The sequence below is a fragment of the Quercus lobata genome, chromosome 11, assembly GCF_001633185.2.
Source record: "Quercus lobata isolate SW786 chromosome 11, ValleyOak3.0 Primary Assembly, whole genome shotgun sequence".
NCBI classification, from domain to species: domain Eukaryota; kingdom Viridiplantae; phylum Streptophyta; class Magnoliopsida; order Fagales; family Fagaceae; genus Quercus; species Quercus lobata.
This window is the reverse complement of record NC_044914.1, coordinates 28,299,802-28,322,825: the sequence shown is the minus strand read 5'-3', so window position 1 is coordinate 28,322,825 and position 23,024 is coordinate 28,299,802. Positions and strand designations below refer to the sequence as shown.

At 33.1% G+C, this 23,024-nt stretch overlaps 2 protein-coding genes and 1 long non-coding RNA gene across 3 annotated transcripts; all 3 read left to right on the top strand.

The window, feature by feature from the left end:
• Positions 1 to 3,924: 3,924 nt before the first annotated feature.
• On the top strand, positions 3,925 to 5,455 carry LOC115966216. The gene is made up of 3 exons (XR_004086363.1): positions 3,925 to 4,074; positions 4,693 to 4,967; positions 5,097 to 5,455. It is a non-coding gene; the product is annotated as an uncharacterized LOC115966216 (long non-coding RNA).
• Positions 5,456 to 9,790: 4,335 nt separating this feature from the next.
• LOC115969042 (L-type lectin-domain containing receptor kinase IX.1-like) lies at positions 9,791 to 12,191 on the top strand. Its single transcript, XM_031088602.1, has one exon. The coding sequence runs from the start codon at positions 9,881 to 9,883 to the stop codon at positions 11,879 to 11,881; it is 2,001 nt and encodes a 666-aa protein (XP_030944462.1). The 5' UTR covers positions 9,791 to 9,880; the 3' UTR covers positions 11,882 to 12,191.
• A 2,913-nt stretch (positions 12,192 to 15,104) lies between these two features.
• On the top strand, positions 15,105 to 17,494 carry LOC115967731 (L-type lectin-domain containing receptor kinase IX.1-like). The gene has a single exon (XM_031086859.1). The coding sequence runs from the start codon at positions 15,172 to 15,174 to the stop codon at positions 17,182 to 17,184; it is 2,013 nt and encodes a 670-aa protein (XP_030942719.1). The 5' UTR covers positions 15,105 to 15,171; the 3' UTR covers positions 17,185 to 17,494.
• The last annotated feature ends 5,530 nt before the right edge of the window (positions 17,495 to 23,024 follow it).

Genomic DNA, 23,024 nt, shown 5'->3' with positions numbered 1-23,024 from the left:
CAACACTTGGAAAGATAACCTCTTTAAAAATATCTGTGAAAACATATTTTTTCTCCGAAGGAGGATGTTAAGAGCCAAGATTTCCCACTCCCAGCACCTCTTGTAAAAAAAAAAAAAAAATGGGACAAAATATTTAAAATTGAAAACTAGGAACAATAGTAGATAGTAACTAGTCGGATTCAATATTTGAAAAGAAAACGTCTGAAAAGGATAGTAAATTAAAAAAAAAAAAATGTTTGAGTTCAAATAATATTATTACGTATAAACAGAATGCCTTTAGTCTTGTAATCCAATACTATTATTTGTTGTCTTTTACGATTAAAATTAATGGTGGAATCCTCCCGTCCCATTATTTTAATTATCAAATTATCATTAAAAAATTATATATTTTTAAAGTTACTTTGACAATACACTAGAGTTTTCGCATTTTACATTTTCATTTTGAAAAGCTTATAACAAAAGGGTGTACGCGTAAGAGAAATAGGAGAATTAGTGGCATGATTAAAAAGATAGGAAAGTACCTTGTCATACTCAATTTTATACTCACTATTTTACATCCATATCACTATCAGCAATTAATTAATACAAAAATGTTTTTATTTCAAAACATGAAAATGAGGTTAAAAAAATTATATAAAAAAATAGTGTAAAAAGTCTCATTGCCCGAAAATGAATAGTGGTTGAAACTCCACCTACTCAAGATTAGGGATTGTAAAAGAGTTTGGAATCCATCTTTCAAGTGGGATCAGATCCATGGGATGCAATTACTCTCATTCCTCTCACAATTTTCTATTTTTTTTTTTTCTTGACTTCCTATCTTTTAATTTTTTTAATTTAAAAAAAAAATATTCAAAAACTGAAATTGAAAGATACTTCTTTAATTCTCAATCTCAAAAAGAGCAATTGCATACGATATAATATGTGGATCTCAATCCTTTGAAGTGGGCAGTGGAGAATTGAAGACCTTGGACCACTTTGCAAGTACTCTAGAGAAACTCTTGCCAAAAACTGGTCCAATACGAAACTAGCACTAACCAGTAGTCCAGTACCAATGCATTAATAGTTGTAATGTGGGGATGTTTCCTGGGGTGCATGATACTGTCAGTAACAGAGCGGCGCGCCATAAATGCGTACACCCTCTCTAACATAAATAGTGAATTTCACCATGAATTTAATTAGTGAGACTCACCATTCATGTGAGAGGAGGGAGTACACATTTATGGTACTCCGAAAGTACACAATAATTTCCCCAAAATTCCTATTGAATAACAAAGAATATTGAGGCTCATATTATTTTTTACCTCAATTTCTTGAATGTCTAATTGGTGCGAAGTCTAATAATAGAAGATTTACCTAAAAGAAATTAATCCAAGATATTTCAGGACATCTTTTACATTATCATATCTAGGTTTAATTAAAATTGTCAGTAGAATTTTTTAAATATCTGATAGAAATATATATATATATATTTTTTTTTGAGAAAAAAATATTTAATAGAAATAGACATAGTTGTCAGTATCGTATCGTGTGTAAAAATTTCTGTATTGTATCGGCGTATCGTAAGTGCTTATGAATCGTACGGTATAATGTGCATATTGTATGAATCGTATCGTATCATAAAATTGTACTTACGTATGATACATAGACAAATGCTTTAAAATAAGATTTTTTGTTAAAATTTGTATTTTTATTTGAATCTAACAAGTTGTTAAACTTTTTTTAACACAAAATTATTAGTTTACTTAATTTAGCCTACTAAAATAACATATTCATAAAAAAAATTTCCTCTCTCTCCTACAATTGGACTACACAGTACACACTTACCCTTTATTTTAATATTTAAAAATTTATTTTATATACTATGAATAAAATATTAATTGACAATATACATTTTTTATTTTTGTCATTATTGTTATAAGTCCAAGAAACTAGAATGCCAAAAAAAAAAATTATAAAAAAATTATTAAAATAAAAAGAACAAGAAGAGATAGTAAATGTTAATGAGGAATGACGATGAAGAAAATTTTAATGAATAAATAAGTTTGCAAAATTATAAATATGATGATAGCATTGACTTAGATGGGCTTGATGAATATAATGAAAATATTTTTTTTTTTTTGGGTCATTTGTAAAATATTATCACTTTTGAATGTGAATGTGTATATTGTAAACACATGCTAGTTTGATTTATTTAGTTAGCTTGTTAAATATTATTACATAAGTGATGAATAAATTAGTCATTAGTAAATTTATTCAAAATTTATAATGAATATGCAATTTATATATGTATATTTATAATTTTTATAAATTTTAGTAAATATTTGTATTTCTTACGATACACGATACGATATGAAAAAATTAAAAATCAATTCACGATACGATTTATATTTTGACAACTATGGAAATAGAATGCTTTAAATCCTTGAAAAACTTTTTTTTTTTTTTTTTTTTTTTTTGGTGTGGGGAAAATATCTATGTAAACTTAAGCAATATAGTATAAAACACACTGAGATGTTCATGATTATTAGGATGCATAATATAATATCTGTATACTGGTGTTGATGGCTGTAGCGAAAATCCTGCAGCGTGGGTGATGGTCCTTTCTAAATTTTACAAAAAGTCAAATAGCCGGGAAGACTTTAGTGGCTTAGAGTGACATCAGCATGGACCAACCTTATTTATTTATAAGTTGTTATTATTACATGATGGAGCTGTAACCATAGAAGGCAGAAATCACAATAATATATATATATATATATATATATTTTAAGTAGTGATAATTACCTGCAATGTATACACCAAGAATAAAATTGTGTTTTAAAAATATTATTTTAATTAAAATTATGTAACTGTAGTTTTAAAACAAGATTTCACAATTATAATTGAAATTGTATTTTTACCGATAATATATATGATTGTATATAAATAGCCGCACGGTTTCAAAAAAAAAAATATATATATATATATATATATATAAATAGCTGCATCAACAATAATTAAAGATTATATAGAGAAGTGTCCGTGCTACAACCTATGATCCTATAATCTGTTTTCTTTTATACAAAATTTCTCTTTGCAATAGAAAAAAAAAAAAAAAAAAAAAAAAAAAAAAAAAAAAAAAAAAAACAGTAATTAAAGATATATTTTGAGATTTCAACGAGATGGAACATGTGGTTAATACAATGGTCCCATATGGATGTAACGGGCGGCTATTGCCAACATACTTGTAAGTTGTGATGCAAGCCTAAGAGAGGCAACTTCTTCCATTGATCCGAACTCACCAAACCCTATTTCTCCGGAACTGATACACTCTTGGATCAGTACAGTCAGGCTGAGTCAATTAAGGACACAAAAGAGAAATAGCAAAAGATGAAAGGAGATAAGGACAGAGCATCATTGCATCAATATTTCGGATATTCCTTATCTGTAGAAGTAAAGTAAGGGAGACACGAGTTTTTTCCCTTAAGAGTTTATTAATGGAGGGATGAGGGCCTAAAATGATTTTTATTTTTCCTGTCCTTATATTTTATTTTCCAAGGAAATTATTATTATTATTATATATTTCCTGGCTAATTAAGCTTGTTATTCTAACATCCAGTCTATTATCTCTATGGTACTTAATCACCTGGTTGCAAGCAATGCATAATTGCTCTAGTAAAAAAGAATGCTTTACTTTTTTTATTAACAATTTTAATTGCCTCCTTAACTTTAGTTTAGAATATTCAACAATATATTCTGTTTTTAAAGTTAATCAATTCATCTAATAAATTTTTACAGTAATCAGCAATCAATTCCTTAAACAAAATCCAAAAAGTCAATATTGAAACCCTAAGCTCACCTACCACCTGCCCCATTTACTTCAGCCGTATACCACACTATGTATTGCCTCTAGTTTTCCTTCTTACTTCTCACCTTTCACTTTTAGCTTTCACCTTAGCAGCTTCCTCTCCCTCCCTCTTTCTTGTTTAATTGTCTTTTTCTTCCTTCAACTTTTTGAAGCCCCTTTTTTTACCTCTTCAATAGTTCAATTCTTCACCTTCCATCAACTACATGCAATCCTATACAACCACAGAGGTAATTGTTTTTTGGTCTTGTATTATTTAATGTTCGTATTTATATTTTTATTGAGTATGTTGTTTCTCTTTCTTATTTGGGTCCCATATATTCTTGTAAATCTACAAAATGTTCTTTCTTTTGATCCATTTTATATATTAAAAAAAAAGTTATGGTATTACATGTGGAAAGCCAGCTATACCTACAAACTCAAATCAAACCTCTGAAGATGCAAACAAATAAAAAACCACATGTAACACCAGATTGAAAAGCTAGAGGTCATTTTGTTTCTAATAATAGAGTTAGTTACACTATTATGTAGTTGTAATACTCTTAGTCGTTTTTATAGTTTGTAATATAGTAGTCATCAAGGTTGGTTATCCTAGTATGTAAGGGTATATACTCTATAGTTTATCAAAAGTATATATACTCTGTATTTAGTTACTGATTAATGTTAAGCACATAATTATTCAGTCCATGGCAAATACTTCTGAAACTCTTTGTTCTCCCTTTTCTTTTCATTACATTCTTTTTTATTTGGTTCATTGTATATTCAGGTTAATATGTTATATATTACATATTCTTACAATTCATTTTACTCTCTGTCTTTGCCTAATTTTTTTTTTTTTTTTTAATAAGTGATGGAGGGTGGAACATCTAGTACCCACAATGACAAACCCGAGTCTCCAACCACAAGTAATACCAATGCACTTCCTCCAAAGTGTCCTAAAAGAAACAAATCTGAAGTTTGGGATCACTTTTCGATGATGGGTGATTGAGATCCTAATCACCCTAGAGCATCATGTAATTACCATGGTAAAGATTATGGGTGTTGTGGGAAAAGGGATGAGACTAGTAATTTATGGAATCATCTTTATAATCAGTGCCCCACATTTTTAAGGAACTTGGCTTAGGTAGGCAACATCCTTTCTCTATCTTCCATTTGCTTAAACTTGATTAGATTGATTACATTATAAATGATAGCATGAATAATATAATAACAGTAACATTCATTTTATCTTACGTTGTGGATGATTGATTAGGTTGCTACTTGCTTTGGAGGAATTTAGCTTCATTTTTGGAGTGGTATCAGACTTAAAGTTGATTGATTTGGTCTATTTTGTGAAGAACTTTTGTTAGACTTGTGTTTATTTTCAGTGAGTTTAATTTTGATTACATTGTGGCTTTTGTGACAATGCATACGATTTTGAAGTTTATTTACTAGGTTCGTATGTTATTATTTTGAATCCTTGATGTGATTTTGGGAATGTTAAGACTTTCGGTTTATTGATTTAATTTTCCTCAATTGTAAGGTAGTAGCTTACTGTTTTTTTTTTTTCTCTTCCCCTTTTTTCTTTTTTTGAGTAGACAATGTCTGATAGAGATGATATATCTCTTTTTCATTGACCCTATGTTTGTGTTAGAATTGAGATTATTCAATAAAATTTGTCCTTAGTTTTTTGTGTGTATTAGTTATATTTTGAGATTATTCAAAAACAAATTGTAATTTGTGATAAATTTTTTTAAAAGAACATTTTTAATGCTAACCCGCCAAATAGCTTGGGAGACTATAGTGGCTTAGAGTGAGATCAGCATGGACCAACCTTATTTATTTATAAGTTGTTCTTACATGATGGAGCCGTAGCCATAGAAGGCAGCAATCACAATAATACTTTTTTCTTTTCTTTTTTTTAAGTAATGATTATTACATGCAATGTACACACCAAGAATAAAATTGTGTTTTAAAAATATTATTTTAATTAAAATTATATAATCATATTTTCAAAACAATATTTTACATTTTTATAATTATAACTGAAATTGTGTTTTTACAAATAATATATATGATTGTATATAGATAGTTAGGCCAAAATGGAGATATACCCCTTTCGTCGAAACTTTCTAGAAAAATGCCCCATGTTTGAAACTATTTAGGGATATGCCCTTATTTTAAACTCGATTTTTAAAAAATCAAGTTTCAATGAAAAACTCAATTTAGCAAAAATCGAGTTATAGGCAATCAAACTAAAAAAAAAAAAAAAGAAAGGGAAAAAAAAAAGCATGGAACTTAAGTTCCGTGAACTCGAGTTCCATGTTGGTCTTTTCAAAAAACTCAATTTTCAGTAAATCTGAAACTCGATTTTCTAAAAATCAAGTTTCAAAATAGGGGCATATCCTTAAATAGTTTTAGACAGGAGGCATTTTGCTGGAAAGTTTTGGCGAAAGAGGTATTTTGCCATTTTGGCCAATGTTTAACATGTATCTACTTTCTAATAGATTTAATGCATTGGAACACTAGACCTAAGTTAGTTTAGTGAAGTTGATATCTTATGTGCCAGAGGTATGTAGCACACCTCTTACATGTGTAAGGCCAACGGTCTTGTGAGCATGGTTTTGAAACTCGGACTATTCAATGAACTGTAAAACGGAGAGGTTTAAGGTTTTTAAAATTGGACCGAGGTCAAATCGAGATCGAACCGTGATGACGTCATAATTATTTAAATTATAAATAAATATATTAAATTAGTAAAAATTGAAAATTTAACTAAAATAATCCAAAACAAATATAGATAGTATTTTTTATAACATAAATTTCATAATACAAATAAGAGTTTCTAAATTATTTTTAAGTCATGGCAAAGTACAGTTTAGTATCCAATAAATTTTATTTTTATTTTATAAAACCCAATAAAATAGTTAAGAGACAAATTAGTTTGTTTGCCCATGGGCCATGGCCAAGCCCATTTGATTGCCGATCATTTTTTTTTCCCAAGCCCATTTGAATAGTCAATGTTCACCATTTATTATGAAAAAAAAATTAAAAATAAAAATCAAAAGCTAGAAGATCTGAAGATGTCAATGCATTTAAAAATTGGTTAAAGTTAAATAGAGAACAAAACCCAAGAAGGAAGTGCTTTGACAACAAGCAAGCATTATATGTTAGTAGTTGACAGCAAAGCAAATATTAGTGGTTGACACAATGACACTCAAGCAAGCAGCAGCAAAGATGAAAGACTTCAGAAGCAACAAAGAAGAAGACTGAAAACTTCAAAGGCCAAAAATGCAAAAACAACATCAGCAAAAATGAAAAATGCAGAGAGAGAAAGAGAGCAAGTGAGACATAGAATAAGAATAAAAAGATGGCAATGTAATCTCATTTGATAGCATCTCATGTGGTTGAAGCTTCAGCCTTCAACAATGGTTGTAAGTCTGTAAGTATCCAAAAAAAACTTCTAATGGTCTGACTTGTTAAAAGCGTTTACGATTTTCAAACCTGGAAGGTTCAACCGCGTTCGGAACGGTTCATTGACTTTCTCACATAGGCCGATTCTTGGGGTTTAAAGAACTGTGTTGATGAACGGTTTCCGGTTAACCTGGTTGAACCGTACAGTCTGATCCGGGTTTCAAAACCATGCTTGTGAGAGGTGCACTCCATACATCAGGTGCATAGGATAATTTTCCAGTTCAATAATGCTCTACAAATTAAACTCATGTAGGATCTACTATTCATTTAAGAGCAAGGAGTACCACATACTAGACTCTAACAATATTGAATAAATTTTCATGACGCTCTATTTTCTATCGTCCTTTTTTTCTTAAGAAACATTTAAGACTTTTTGGGGGGAGGGGGTTGATAACAATTGCTGTCTGAATTGGAGCCACATTTAATTTCCATAGTACTAGGATTAATGTGGTGGTCCATATTGAAATAAATAACAAAGAAAAAATAACGAATATAATGTAAGACAATCGTTTAGTAGGTGAAATGTTAAGATATTCAACTACGACCCACATTCAAGCTTGCGCGGGTGGGGATAGCGTCACATGGAAAACAACTAGCAAAGATCTGAGATCTTCACTTGCAATACAATGAAGGCTTGGGTCCACTGTTGCGGTTGGCAGTAGCATATGATTCGGACTTAGGAGTGGGTTTGATGGGAGATTTAATTTGTAGACAACACAGCTCGGATCTAGTTGGCTATAATTTCATATGAAAGTTATTGAGTAATTGGAAGGCCAAAATGGCAAAATATCACTTTCGCCGAAATTTTCCAGTAAAATACCCTCTATTTAAAACTGTTTAAAGATATGAACCTATTTTAAAACTCAATTTTTAGAATATTGAGTACCATATTGCTTTTTATATTACACATATTTTAGGTCAGCAGTAGCGAGAAACCAAAAAAATAATTACCTAAAATCTTGTAGCTAGATGAATTCATATTTTTTTGGTGTTTCTCACTGAAACAATCAAAGGTTCAAATTAATCTCTCCAATTCCATTAACCCTATTTTTCATACTTTCTTTCTTAAGTTAAGAGCAATATAATTGGAAATGATCAAAAATACCAAAACTATGTGGTTTAAGTCTTTGAGACACTTAACGGCAACCCATCAAACGGAAATAGATTAAATGACTAAATTGAAAATAAATGAAAGTTATATGACTGATATAGTAAATGAACAAAAAGTTAAGTGAATTGATTTAATTTTGGACAAAATTAAAGAGTGGAACTTGCAATTTAGCCAGTATGCATAAGTTTTTCAAACTAGTTTTTGACATTTAACTCCCTACTGGACAATATATCCTGCCAAATGATCCACTTTTGGGAGAAAACAGAAACCACAACTAAAGAAGTTCATGTGGACAGCAAAGGAGAGAAACATATTGACAACGTATATATTGTTATTTATTAACTAATGAAGTAATGATTACCATATTGTTTATACATTCATATCTAGATGGAAGTGCCAAGCCTCGTAATGCAGGCTTGTCACCAAGTGTGGCAATAAGAGTAGTTGGATTTTAGATTTGTCAAGGTAGAGCATTGACGCTGGTCTTTGAAGAGCAGGATTGAAGTAATGCCTTTGTCTGTCTCTGACGAAGATGAAGCTATTCATGATAGTCATGCCGGTGCGTTTAGAATGCCCACTCGAGAGGATAAGAACGAAAAACAAAAAAATTACAATTAAATAAATCCAATTACTAGTATTAATTATTTTCAGTATGACAACACAAATAAGCTTGCTACAAGAAATGTATTCATTGGTCAAGCAGCAATAAACTTTTGTCTCATTTTTATTATTATACCCAAGAGTGATTACCTGGTTCTCAAGATGGGAACAACTTGGATCATATCCACTTATTATTGACCAAATATATATATATATATATATATATATATATATCCTAAGCATCATATATGCCTAGAACTTCTTTAATAACTCTTAGATAGGGATGCTGATTGACATAGTTGCCTGGGGGGTCATAGTTGCAACTTGCAACTAATAATGGTGCCACCATTGTTGCATCGAACTTTGGCTAAATAGAGCTGTAAAGGATGTATATTGTATAGTTCAAAACCATAAGGTTTGGCTAAATAGTGTTGTTTAGCAAAAGCATCAAACAGTGCGTATAAAAATGGACTCGCCAAAATTTTTAAACCGGCCAAGACACTCTTAATACGACCTCTTCGCTCTTTTCATTAAATATTCATAAAATAAATAACTAATACATGTTTTAAGGTTTTACATTAACTGGACGACCTTTTTTTTTATTTTTTATTTTGGTTGAGAAAGAACTGGACCCTTTTAATATAAGTAATATAAATAGAAATAGAACTTCAAAAAAATATATCTATGTATCTATATATATATATATATAAATAGAAATAGAAATAAAATAAGCAGTATAATATATATTGACTTGTAGTTGAGTCAATAATTTTGAAGGATGGTATATCAGGTTGATATCGTAGCCGTCCAATTCCTATCTTATTTGATAACAATTGGCAAACCTCTAAGCCCCAAACCCACTTTCTCTAGCCATGGTTTTCCAGGCACCGAAGCTCCGTATCATCTACTTGTTAATAAGCATTTTCCTCTTGCTCATAAACCCTTGTGCAACTCAGATATTCTTCAATTACACCGATTTCAGTCAAACAATCAAAAACAAAACTATAATCCGAACAGGAAACGCTACGATATCAGGTTCAGGGATCCAACTCACGCCAGATGAAGTGGACAACTGGGGTCGAGCCACATATTCAAAGCAGATGCATCTTTGGGACGAGAAATCAGGAAAAGTGGCCAGCTTCACTTCCAACTTCTCCTTCATCATCGATTCTCAAGGTAAAGACAGATATTCAGATGGGATCACGTTCTTCCTCTCAACCCCAAATTTCCCTCCTCCTAGACCAACAGATGGCGCCGGCCTCGGCCTTGTGAGCCGCAATCAAATGGGACAACCCATGTTCCTGGCTGCAAATAAATTTGTTGCAGTGGAGTTTGATACATTTCAAAATGTAGAATTTGATCTGCCGAATTCAGTTAGTGAACATGTTGGTATCAATATCAACAACATGATGTCTCAGATCTCTACACCATGGTATTGTACTATTAAGGAGAATAGAACATATAGTGCAAGTATCAATTACAATTCTAGTACGCAAAATTTAAGCGTTACCTTCACTGGTTTCAATTATGATAACACCACTATTCAACAGCACCTTTCTTTGGTAATTAATTTGACAGATCATTTACCAGAATCGGTTGAATTTGGGTTCTCAGCTTCGACAGGATTGATTTCTGAGTTGCATATTCTTTCCACTTGGTCTTTTGAATCGACAGCACCTTCTACGATTCAGCAATCGCCAGCACCTTCTGTGGAGAAGAATAAAGATGAGCCAAAGACAAAATTGGTGGTGGGCCTGAGTTTAGGTGCATGCATTTTTATTATTGGTTTGGTGTTGGTTTGCTTTGTGTATAGGAAAAAGTGTCGTGAAGGGAAAGGAGAAAAAGAAGAGGAGTTTGGCTTTGATCTTTCAATGGATGATGTATTCGAACGAGGTATTGGACCAAAGAAGTTTTCTTACAACGAATTAGTTTCTGCAACGAGCAACTTTGCAGAGGAAAATAAGCTTGGACAAGGAGGGTTTGGTCGGGTTTATAAAGGATATTTAAAGGCCATAAATTCCTATGTTGCTATTAAGAGAGTTTCAGGGGGATCTGCACAAGGGATAAAGGAGTATATATCTGAGGTGAGGATTATTGGTCAACTCAGGCATAGGAATTTGGTTCAACTAATTGGTTGGTGCCACGAGAAAGATGAACTTCTTCTAATTTATGAGTTTATGTCAAATGGCAGCTTAGATTTGCATCTTTTCAAAGGTAAAAGCTTGTTAACATGGGTGGAGAGGTACAATATTGCTCGAGGCCTGGCATCAGCACTGCAATACTTGCATGAAGAATGGGAACAATGCGTGTTGCATAGGGACATAAAGTCAAGCAACATCTTGTTGGATTCAAAGTTAAATGCAAAGCTTGGGGATTTTGGCTTAGCTAGACTCGTGGACCATGTAAAAGGATCACAAACCACAGCTTTGGCCGGGACCTGGGGTTATTTGGCCCCTGAATGTATTATGTCGGGCAGGGCTAGCAAGGAGACAGATGTATATAGTTTCGGGATTGTAGTATTGGAGATAGCCTGTGGAAGAAAACCAGCTGAACCCAATGCAAAACAAGATGAAATTATTATGTTAGAGTGGCTTTGGGAGCTTTATGGAGCAAGGGATCTTCTTAAGGCAGCTGACCCTAGATTGGGTGGAGATTTTGATCAAACGCAAATGGAACGGTTGATGGTTGTTGGACTTTGGTGTGCTCATCCAGATTACAATGCCAGACCGTCAATAAGAAAAGCCATTCATGTGCTTGATTTTGAAGTTACATTACCCATTCTCGAGCCAAAGTTGCCTTTGACAGCCTTTCTTACCCTTCCAAGTTCTGCATCAACATCTTCAACTAGTAAATCAGAAAACCACGATGCTTAGTCATCTAGCCCTATCAGAGGTCAAAGCATCAAGACTCAGGGCAAGAAGAGGCCGAGCAGATCAGTGAAGATGTACATGGCTAAGCTACTTGTAGTTTTAGTCTATGTATTGTATATAGCTTAAATTGTGTGTAGTTTAGTTAGTCTTCTAAATAGTTTAGTGATGCATGTGACTGTGCACGTGTGAGCTTTTAGTTTTTCTGTTAAGAAGCTGTTATAGTTGTTAAGTTAGTTACTTAGCCTCTGATTTTATATAAGGATCAATCCCGTGTATCATTAAGCAAGTTAATGAGAATTTCATTCTTAGCAAATCTCTTATAAGCCCTGGTAGCAACACTGGTTCTTCACAGTTTGCATATTCTGCAGCTTATGCATCTACTTAATAAATTCTATACTCGCACTTTGTCGATGCTAGGCAAATTAATTCTGGGAACACAATGCATTTAAGCTGTCAAAGAGGAGGGAGAAAAGCCTGATCCTTTACTGAAGTCTGCCTAGAGTTTTTGCGTAAACAACTACAGCTTTGGAACTAAGAAATAAAATGTCTCTTACTACATGAACTAAGAAATAAAATGTGTCTCTTACTACATGTCGTTTAGTTGTTCACACTTTACCTTAAGGAAGTCACACTTATGTCACGTGACCAATTTGTTACAACCATAAATATATTCACTGTCTACTTCTTTGTAGATTTACTTCTCGTTATTGACGAGGATTATTACGTTCTTTTTACCCAGACTTTGATTGGTGGAGTGAGTGTTAGGTGCAGTGCATGGACCATTGTTGTCCAGCTCATCACACTCAATTAGACACCTCATTAAGGCAAGACACAAAGTCTTCTTGCCATTTTCTTGGGCCATTTGGTAATATGAGAACAACATGAGAGAGAGAGAGAGAGAGAGAGAGAGAGAGAGAGAGTTATGCGTTTAGAAGAAAATAGGGGGAAAAGTGCAAACTGCAAAGTGTTGCGGTTTGTGAAAGAAAAATAGTCGGTATAAGAGGAAAAAAAATAAATAATGAGATTTTTTTTTTGCTGTAAAACATATATAAAAAATTTATTTTAATTAAATTGATAATAGTGAAATTATTAGGAGCTTGTCTCATAGCTTTGAAAAGATTTTTCTTGTAAATTTTTGTGTTTTTTTGTGATTTGTTTCTACTACGCTGCTGATATTTATTTTCATTTATATTGAATTTTCCCAACAATGAGATGAGGCATGTGTTTATAAGTTCAAATATTAAATAACGTTCCTCAAAAATAATAATAATAATAATAATAATAATAATAGCATATATACTCTTATATACACGATCTATAAAATTATGGTTAACTAATGTGATGATCTTAAATCCTCTATGTTTGTGATGTTATTAAAATATAGGGACTAAATTAAAAAGAAAATTATAAATGTATGAAACGATGTTATATGAGGTTCAAAGATTAAGAACCAAATCTACATTTAAGGGGAAAAAAAAATTTGTGGTACCACAGTCTATCAATTTATCATTATATATCATCCCCATTAATTAAAAAACAGATAAAAGGACAATTTATCATTATCATATTGGACATACATTAAAGATAGAATCTCTATGAAAACTCTACCTACCCGAAAAGTTCAACAGTCTAGAAATAATTGAAAAAAAATTGGGTGATATTCTCAACTAGAGCTAGGAATCTTTATTCAGTTTGCAAGTAGAAATTTTGGAAAATCTTTTTCATGAAAAATATAAAAAATATTGAACTATATTAAGGATTTTTTTTTATTCTATATTTCAAAGAAAATATAGAAATCTTTCAAAAAATTCAATTACTTTTTTTTCCTATAAATGTTTCTAAAACATTTTTAAACTAATGCCTTTAAAGTATATGTTAATTTTGTGGTATAATAAAATATAACAATATTATTCTTGTTTGTTAGGACAGAGCTAAACATTAACTAAATATTTTATTGTATATCTTTCTTACCTTTTTTTTGTTTATTATTATTATTAGTACCCCCTCGTTGTTTTGTCAAAAACAAAGTTTAAGATGATAATAATGATAAGGAAAGCATCTGCGCATTGGGCGTATTAGGATTTTTTTTTTTGCTAAACCACAAAGTTACAAAGTTGTTGACAATCTTTAAACCTATTGCTACGTCTCACATTCAATTTTTTTGTCTAACTTTAATAAATGTCTAACTTTTTTTAGGTTCAAGATTTATGCTTGAGTAGTAATTATAATTTTCACAGGGTATGTTAATTACTTAAGAGTTTTCATATATATATATATATATATATATATATACGAAAACTAATATTAAGATGTTATTACGGTAAATCAGACTTTTTTTTTTTTTTTTTTTTTTTTTTTTTTTTTTTTTTTTTTAAATACAGTAAATCAGACTTTAGCGGCTTAGAGTGAGATCAGCATGGACCAACCTTATTTATTTATAAGTTGTTATTACATGATGGAGCCATAACCATAGAAGGTAGCAATCACAATAATACAATTTTTTTTTTTTTAAAGTAATGATTATTACTTACAGTGCCTATACAAAGAATAAAATTGTGTTTTAAAAATATTATTTAAATTAAAATTATAAAATCGTATAAAACAAGATTTTACAATTTTATAATTATAACTTAAATTGTGTTTTTACTATATAGATATTTAAGTCAACAGTAATTAAAGATTATAGAGAAGTGTCCATGCTACAACCGTATGATCCTATAAACTGTTTTCTTTTATACAAAATTTCTCTTTGCACAAAAAAAAAAAAAAAAAAAAAAAACAGTTCTTGAATAACTCTTAGATAGGGACGCTGATTGACATAGTTACCTGGGGGGTCATAGTTGCAACTAATGATGGTGCCACCATTGTTGCATCGAACTTTGGCTAAACAGAGCTGTAAAGGATGTATATTGTATAGAGTTGTTTAGCAAAAGATCAAACAGTGCGTATAAATGGACTCGCCAAAATTTTTAAACCGCCCAAGACACTATTCATACAACCTCTTCCCTCTTTTCATAAAATAAATAATTAATATATGTCATATACATTAACTGGACCTTTTAATATAAATAATATAAATAGAAATAGACCTTCAAAATATATATATATATATATATATATATATATAAATAGAAATAGAAATAAAATAAGCAGTATAATATATATTGACTCGTAGTTGAGTCAACAATTTTGAAGAAGGATGGTATATCAGGTTGATGTCGTAGCCGTCCAGTTCCTATCTTATTTGATAACAATTGGCAAACCTCTAAGCTCCAAACCCACTTTTTCTAGCCATGGTTTTCCAGGCACCGAAGCTCCGTATCATCTACTTGTTAATAAGCATTTTCCTTTTGCTCATAAACCCTTGTGCAACTCAGATATTCTTCAACTACACCGATTTCAGTCAAACAAAACCTATAATCCGAACAGGAAACGCTACGATATCAGGTTCAGTGATCCAACTCACGCCAGATGAAGTGGACAACTGGGGTCGAGCCATATATTCAGAGCCGATGCATCTTTGGGACGAGAAATCAGGAAATGTGGCCAGCTTCACTTCCAACTTCTCCTTCATCATCGATTCTCAAGGTAAAGACAGCTATTCAGATGGGATCACGTTCTTCCTCTCAACCCCAAATTACCCCCGTCCTAGTCCAACAGATGGCACCGGCCTCGGCCTTTTGAGCCGCGGTCAAATGCAAGACCCCAATTTCCTGGCTGAAAATAAATTTGTTGCAGTGGAGTTTGATACATTTCGAAATGATGAATATGATGAACTGAATTCAGTTCGTGAACACGTTGGTATCGATATCAACAGCATGACGTCTAAGATCTCTACACCATGGTATTGTACCATTAAGGAGAATAGAACATATAGTGCAAGAATCAATTACGATGCTAGTACGCAGAATTTAAGCGTTTCCTTCACTGGTTTCAAGAACACCACTATCCAACAGCACCTTTCTTTTGTAATTAATTTGACAGATCATTTACCAGAATATGTTGAATTTGGGTTCTCAGCTTCGACAGGATTGGTTTCTGAGTTGCATATTCTTTCCACTTGGGCTTTTGAATCGACATCACCTTCTACGATTCAGCAATCGCCAGCACCCTCTACGATTCCGCAATCGCCAGCACCTTCTGTGGAGAAGAATAAAGATGACCCAAAGACAAAATTGGTGGTGGGCCTGAGTTTAGGTGCGTGCATTTTAATTATTGGTTTGGTGTTGGTTTGCTTTGTGTATAGGAAAAAGTGTCGTGAAGGGAAAGGAGAAAAAGAAGAGGAGCTTGGCCTTAATCTTTCAATGGATGATGAATTCGAACGAGGTATTGGACCAAAGAAGTTTTCTTACAACGAATTAGTTTCTGCAACGAGCAACTTTGCAGAGGAAAATAAGCTTGGACAAGGAGGGTTTGGTCGGGTTTATAAAGGATATTTAAAGGTCATAAATTCCTATGTTGCTATTAAGAGAGTTTCAGGAGGGTCTGCACAAGGGATAAAAGAGTATATATCTGAGGTGAGGATTATTGGTCGACTCAGGCATAGAAATTTGGTGCAACTAATTGGTTGGTGCCACGAGCAAAATGATCTTCTTCTAATTTATGAGTTCATGTCAAATGGCAGCTTAGATTTGCATCTTTTCAAAGGTAAAAGCTTGTTAACATGGGTGGAGAGGTACAATATTGCTCGAGGCCTAGCATCAGCACTGCAATACTTGCATGAAGAATGGGAACAATGCGTGTTGCATAGGGACATAAAGTCAAGCAACATCTTGTTGGATTCAAATTTAAATGCAAAGCTTGGGGATTTTGGCTTAGCTAGACTCGTGGACCATGTAAAAGGATCACAAACCACAGCTTTGGCCGGGACCTGGGGTTATTTGGCCCCTGAATGTATTATGTCGGGCAGGGCCAGCAAGGAAACAGATGTATATAGTTTTGGGATTGTAGTATTGGAGATAGCCTGTGGAAGAAAACCAGCTGAACCCGATGCAAAACAAGATGAAATTATTATGTTAGAGTGGCTTTGGGAGCTTTATGGAGCAAGGAATCTTCTTAAGGCAGCTGACCCTAGATTGGGTGGAGATTTTGATGAGCTGCAAATGGAACGGTTGATGGTTGTTGGACTTTGGTGTGCTCATCCAGATTACAATGCCAGACCATCAATAAGAAAAGCCATTCATGTGCTTGATTTTGAAGTTACATTACCCATTCTCGAACCAAAGTTGCCTTTGACAACCTTTAATACCCTTCCAAGTATTGCGTCAACATCTTCAACTAGTAAATCAGAAAACCACGATGCTTAGTCATCTAGCCCTATCAGAGGTCAAAGCATCAAGAATCAGGGCAAGAAGAGGCAGAGCAGATCAGTGAAGATGTACATGGCTAAGCTACTTGTAGTTTTAGTCTATGTATTGTATATAGCTTAAATTGTGTGTAGTTTAGTTAGTCTTCTAAATAGTTTAATGATCCATGTGACTGTGCACGTGTGAGCTTTTAGTTTTTCTGTTAAGAAGCTGTTATAGTTGTTAAGTTAGTTACTTAGCCTCTGATTTTATATAAGGATCAATCCCGTGTATCATTAAGCAAGTTAATGAGAATTTCATTCTTAGCAAATCTCTCATAAGCCCTGGTAGCAACACTGGTTCTTCACAGTTTGCATATTCTGCAGCTTATGCATCTACGTAATAAATTCTATACTCGCACTTTGTTGATGCTAGATAAATTAATTCTGGGAACATAATGCATTTAAGCTGTCAAAGAGGAGGGAGAAAAGCCTGAACCTTTACTGAAGTCTGCCCAGAGTTTTTGCGTAAACAACTACAGCTTTGGAACTAAGAAATAAAATGTGTCTATTACTACATGTCGTTTAGTTGTTCACACTCTACCTTAAGGAAGTCACACTTATGTCACGTGACCAATTTGTTACAACCATAAATATATTCACTATCTACTTCTTTGTAGATTTACTTCTCGTTATTGACAAGGATTATTACGTTCTTTTTACCCAGACTTTGATTGGTGGAGTGAGTGTTAGGTGCAGTGCATGGACCATTGTTGTCCAGCTCATCACACTCAGACACCTTATTAAGGCAAGACTTAGTCTTCTTGCCATTTCTTGGGCAAAGACTTTGATTGTCTCACACGCAGAAGAGGTCTAAAGGTTGAAGGTATTAATTGTGGTCATTCGGCCATTTGGTAATATGAGAACAGCATAAGAGAGAGAGAGAGAGAGTTGTCTCATTAAGTCAAGACACAAAGTCTTCTTGCCATTTATTGGGCAAAGACTTTGAGTGTCTCTCTCACGCAGAAGAGGTAAAAAGGTTGTAGGTATTAATTGTGGCCATTCGGCCATTTGGTAATATGAGAACAACATGAGAGAGAGAGAGAGAGAGAGAGAGAGAGAGAGAGAGAGAGAGAGAGAGAGAGAGAGAGAGAGAGGAGAGAGAGAGAGAGAGAGAGAGAGAGAGAGAGAGATATTCGTTTAGAAGAAAAGGGGGAAAAGTGCAAACTGCAAAGTGTTGCGGTTGGTGAAAGAAAAATAGTAGGTATAAGAGAAAAAAAAAAAAAAAAAAAAGATTTTTCTTTTGCCGTAAAACATATACAAAAAATTTACTTCAATTGAATTGAAAATAGTTAAATTATTAGGAGCTTACCTCATAGCTTTGAAAAGATTTTTCTTGTAAATTTTTGTGCTTTTTTGTGATTTGTTTCTACTACGCTGCTAACATTTATTTTCATTTATATAGAATTTTCCCAACAATGAGATGAGGCACGTGTTTATGAGTTCAAATATTAAATAACGTTCCTCAAAAATAATAATAGCATATATACTCCTATATACCCGATCTATAAAATTATGGTTAATGTGATGATCTTAAATCATCTATGTTTGTGATGTTATTAAAATATAGGGACTAAATGAAAAATAAAATTACAAATTTATGAAACGATGTTATATGAGGTTCAAAGATTAAGAACCAAATCTACATTTAAGGGGAAAAAAAAATATGTGGTACCACAGTCTATCAATTTATCATTATATATCATCCCCATTAATTAAAAAACAGATAAAAGGACAATTTATCATTATCATATTGGACATACATTACCGATAGAATCTTTATGAAAACTCTACCTGCCCGAAAAGTTCAACAGTCTAGAAATAATTGAAAATAAATTGGGTGATATTCTCAACTAGAGCTAGGAATCTTTATTCAGTTTGCAAGTAGAAATTTTGGAAAATCTTTTTCATGAAAAATATAAAAAATATTGAACTATTTTAAGAATTTTAAGAATTTTTTGATTCTATATTTCAAAGAAAATATAGAAATCTTTCAAAAAATTCAATTACTTTTTTACCTATAAATGTTTCTAGAACATTTTTAAACTAATGCCTTTAAAGTATATGTTAATTTTGTGGTATAATAAAATATAACAATATTATTCTTGTTTGTTAGGACAAAGCTAAACATGAACTAAATATTTTATTGTATATCTTTCTTACCATTTTTTTGTTTATTATTATTATTATTATTATTACCCCCCCGTTGTTTTGTCAAAAACAAATTTTAAGATGATAATAATGATAAGGAAAGCATCTGCGCATTGGGCGAATTTGGATTTAGGGTAGTGTCATAAAATTACAAAGGGTTTGTTTTTTTTTTTGCTAAACCACAAAGTTACAAACTTGTTGACAATCTTTAAACCTACTGCTACGTCTCACATTCAATTTTTTTGTCCACATTAAGGTCAGGTCAAGTCCTATGTTTTAAAATTTGAAATTTACACCCAGTGGCCATTATTATTTTCCATAACAACACTATAGCGATGGAAGTGGGGAAGTTCTTGGCAAAATAACGTCTTTAAAGAAAGTCGGTGGAAACACATTTTTACTCCTAAAAGAGGACTTTGAATGAATCACACGAATAGTAAGGCCTAGGTTATCTAGGGGCGCACCTTCAAGAAATTTTTTTTAGAGTAATCATTGTGAAATTTAAATTATAAATTTTTTAATAAAAACAATACTTGAATATATTGATAGGCCAATAATGTATTAACACATTTGGTAACTTAATCAATTAATTTAGTCAAATGAAATAAATTAGATTCAATTACATGCAATAAGTGTGGTAGCATAACCAAATCACCAAATAACTAAATGCAGCGGAAAATAAATTTAACACGGGTGATTTGTTTACGAATGGGGGAAACCACTAAGGCAAAACCCCACCAAGTGAATTTAAGGTCACCACTCCCGAAAATCTACTATTATCAAAACAAGCAGTTACAAGTAAAAAAATCCTAGTACCTTATACCAACCTATAGTTGAACCCTTACCCTAATACCTAATTGAACTTGTAATGTAGTGACAATCTCTCATTTCAATGCATGGCTCCCAGTATGTGATTAACCAATCGATGCATGGATCCAAGTACGTGACTAACACACTAACTTGAGAAAGATGTTAGCTGCAAAGTTTTTTAGTTCATCCACATGATAAAGATCAAGAAGCTCATTGGTTACAAAACCCTTGGCACACAAATACAACAGCTTCTTTGAGAAAAAGATGAACTAAGGCAAATTGTATCTGGTCACAATTTGAGTGAATAATCACCTTGCATCAAATTGCATCACCTTTGACAGCTCTTAAAATAATCCTTCTATATGTCTAGAGTTGTGAAAAAAGAAACTCTACACAAATGCACATGGATATGCGTGAAATCAGATCTGGAATTTTGAATTTCATAATTTTCGATAGATACAGCTGTCGAGCTATCTGTCGAGCTTCAAATATTAAATCTCGATAGATACATCTGTCGAGATATCTATCGAACTTTAATAAACAACACTTCTTCACTTGATTCTTGGAGAGATTTGCATGGTTTCAATACTAGACTTGAACTCTTGTTCCTTGAAGTATTAAACATATCCTAAATCTACTCAATTACAAGTAAAGTGCATTTTGTTAAAGGATTAGCCAATTTTATATGACATATGTTCTTAACATGTTCCATATATGTTCTAACAATCTCCCCATTTAGCAATCCGTGATAAAACCATAACAAACAAACGAAATATGAGAGAAGTTATAAATCACTCAACTTATAATCACTTGTTAAACACAATAAAATCTATCCTAACACAAACTCTTGAAAAATTTTACAAAAAGAGAGTTCATGGCATAGAAGATTTTGACAATTTGTATTTCTGAAATGTTTTAAACAAAACTCATCAAGGCATCTTAGTATGAAACAGAAATAAAAGATTGCATACATAATAAGAAACATGTATACTATAAAGAGAGAAAGAAACAACACATGGAGAGATGAGTGAAAAATGATAACAACATCAAATATATATATATATATATATATATATCAAAGATAAATATAATGTTTGATATCACTAAGTGGTCAAAAGACCAATGTACAAAAAGGTAATGTATCTAAAAGGGAAAGAAAAGGAAAGATACATAAGTCCTTACTACATCCCTTATAAACAAAAAGAACACTCCCCCTAACAAAAATGTCCTATGCTAACTCTCCCCCTAAATACATGACTACTTTCATACCCAAAACTACTCCTTTTTTTTGTCACAAATGACAGAGGGCAAGTCATTGAGATGCAGTCATCTCCTTGTCACTGGAAGAGCTAGCATCTTCATCCTCATCCTCATCATCATCATCATCATCATCATCATTGGAGCCATCGTCATCGTCCTCATCCTCGAAAGCCTGTGGAGATGGAGATGTGACAAAGCCACATATGCGAGCCTGTCGTCGTGTGATACAACTAACACGAGTGTTCACCTGACACAAATTATCACTGAGAGTATCAAGGCGAGCATCCATGCGCTCAAGCTGTGCCATGATGGTCGCTAGTGTCACACCACCACTCAAAAAAGAGGGAGCGGAGGTGGATGGAGCAGAAGAGGCTAGAGGAGTAGCCATCTCAGTCCATGGCCACTTTGGTAGAAGCTGGGCCTCACTTCGCCTAACGGACCGTGCTGATGGCACCTATGATGGTGAAGTGAGGAGACTTGGGATAAGAGACAAAGGAGTGGCGAATGATCCTTGTGATAGCAGAAGAAAAGATAAGCTTATCACGGGTCGTCGTATCTCTATAAACATCCATGAGAGAGAATGAAATGAGAGGAAAAGTCTATAGTAAGGTCCTCAATGAGGGAAAGTAAATCGAGCACGAGGCTCGGTAATAGAGTTATAGTGAGACAATGGGTGGAGAACAAATGTCATCACCATGTTAAGGAACCTCGGACCTTTTGCAAAGCCCAAGCATGAGTTGTTTTGATGATCACCCCATGAAGAAAGTGTCTCATAAAAGTGAGACAGAAGATCGTCTTTGGACACAGTCCTCAAACTTGGACATCCAAGGTAATCAGGATGAGATACCCTCAAAACATGTAGCACATTGGAGATAAGCTCCAGAGTGAATACTATACGTGTACCTCAAACAGAAGTAATAAACTGAGGCACAGAAGAATTAAAACTGTGAATATTGGAGTAAAACTCCTGTATGATCATGGAGGGACAACTCACGGGTATCTCACATAGAGATTCCCAACCCTGATTGTGAATGACTGTGGGTAGAGTAGTATTGGAGAATTCCGATAAGATAACGTGGCATTCCAAACGAACGTCACGTTTGGAAAAGTTCTCTGAGAAGTCCTAACGGGCTTTCTTATCTTAGAACCTGACATGTAAAGGAGTAGAATCAGAAGATGATGCCCTAGAACGAAGAGGGTTTTGGGATGGAGTAGTTTTGGGCTTGGGTCCTATGCGCAGACTATCCGAGAGGGAGAGAGAGAGAGAGAAAAGTAGAAAAGCACCATCAACAGATTGTACCACAAAGGAAATGAAAAGGTACGTATGCATGAACAATGCATGATCATGTGACATGTAAAGAAAAATGCATCATGGGCTCAGCCCAATCCAATCCTACCAGCACACAAGGTTCCAACATATAAAACACACATCTATATTGCATGAAACATTGTCCGAATGCAAATGTAATGCAATGCATGAGCATATAACATCTCACTTTAACTTACACACAATCATAACTGCTTGATGGGGACTATCACCTTCGAGGTACATCCTATAACTCTCATATCTCTTAAAAACAC

Bases quoted from the DNA above. Each gene is read 5' to 3' on its own strand.
- LOC115969042 (XM_031088602.1), top strand. From the start codon at position 9,881: ATGGTTTTCCAGGCACCGAAGCTCCGTATCATCTACTTGTTAATAAGC.
- LOC115967731 (XM_031086859.1), top strand. From the start codon at position 15,172: ATGGTTTTCCAGGCACCGAAGCTCCGTATCATCTACTTGTTAATAAGC.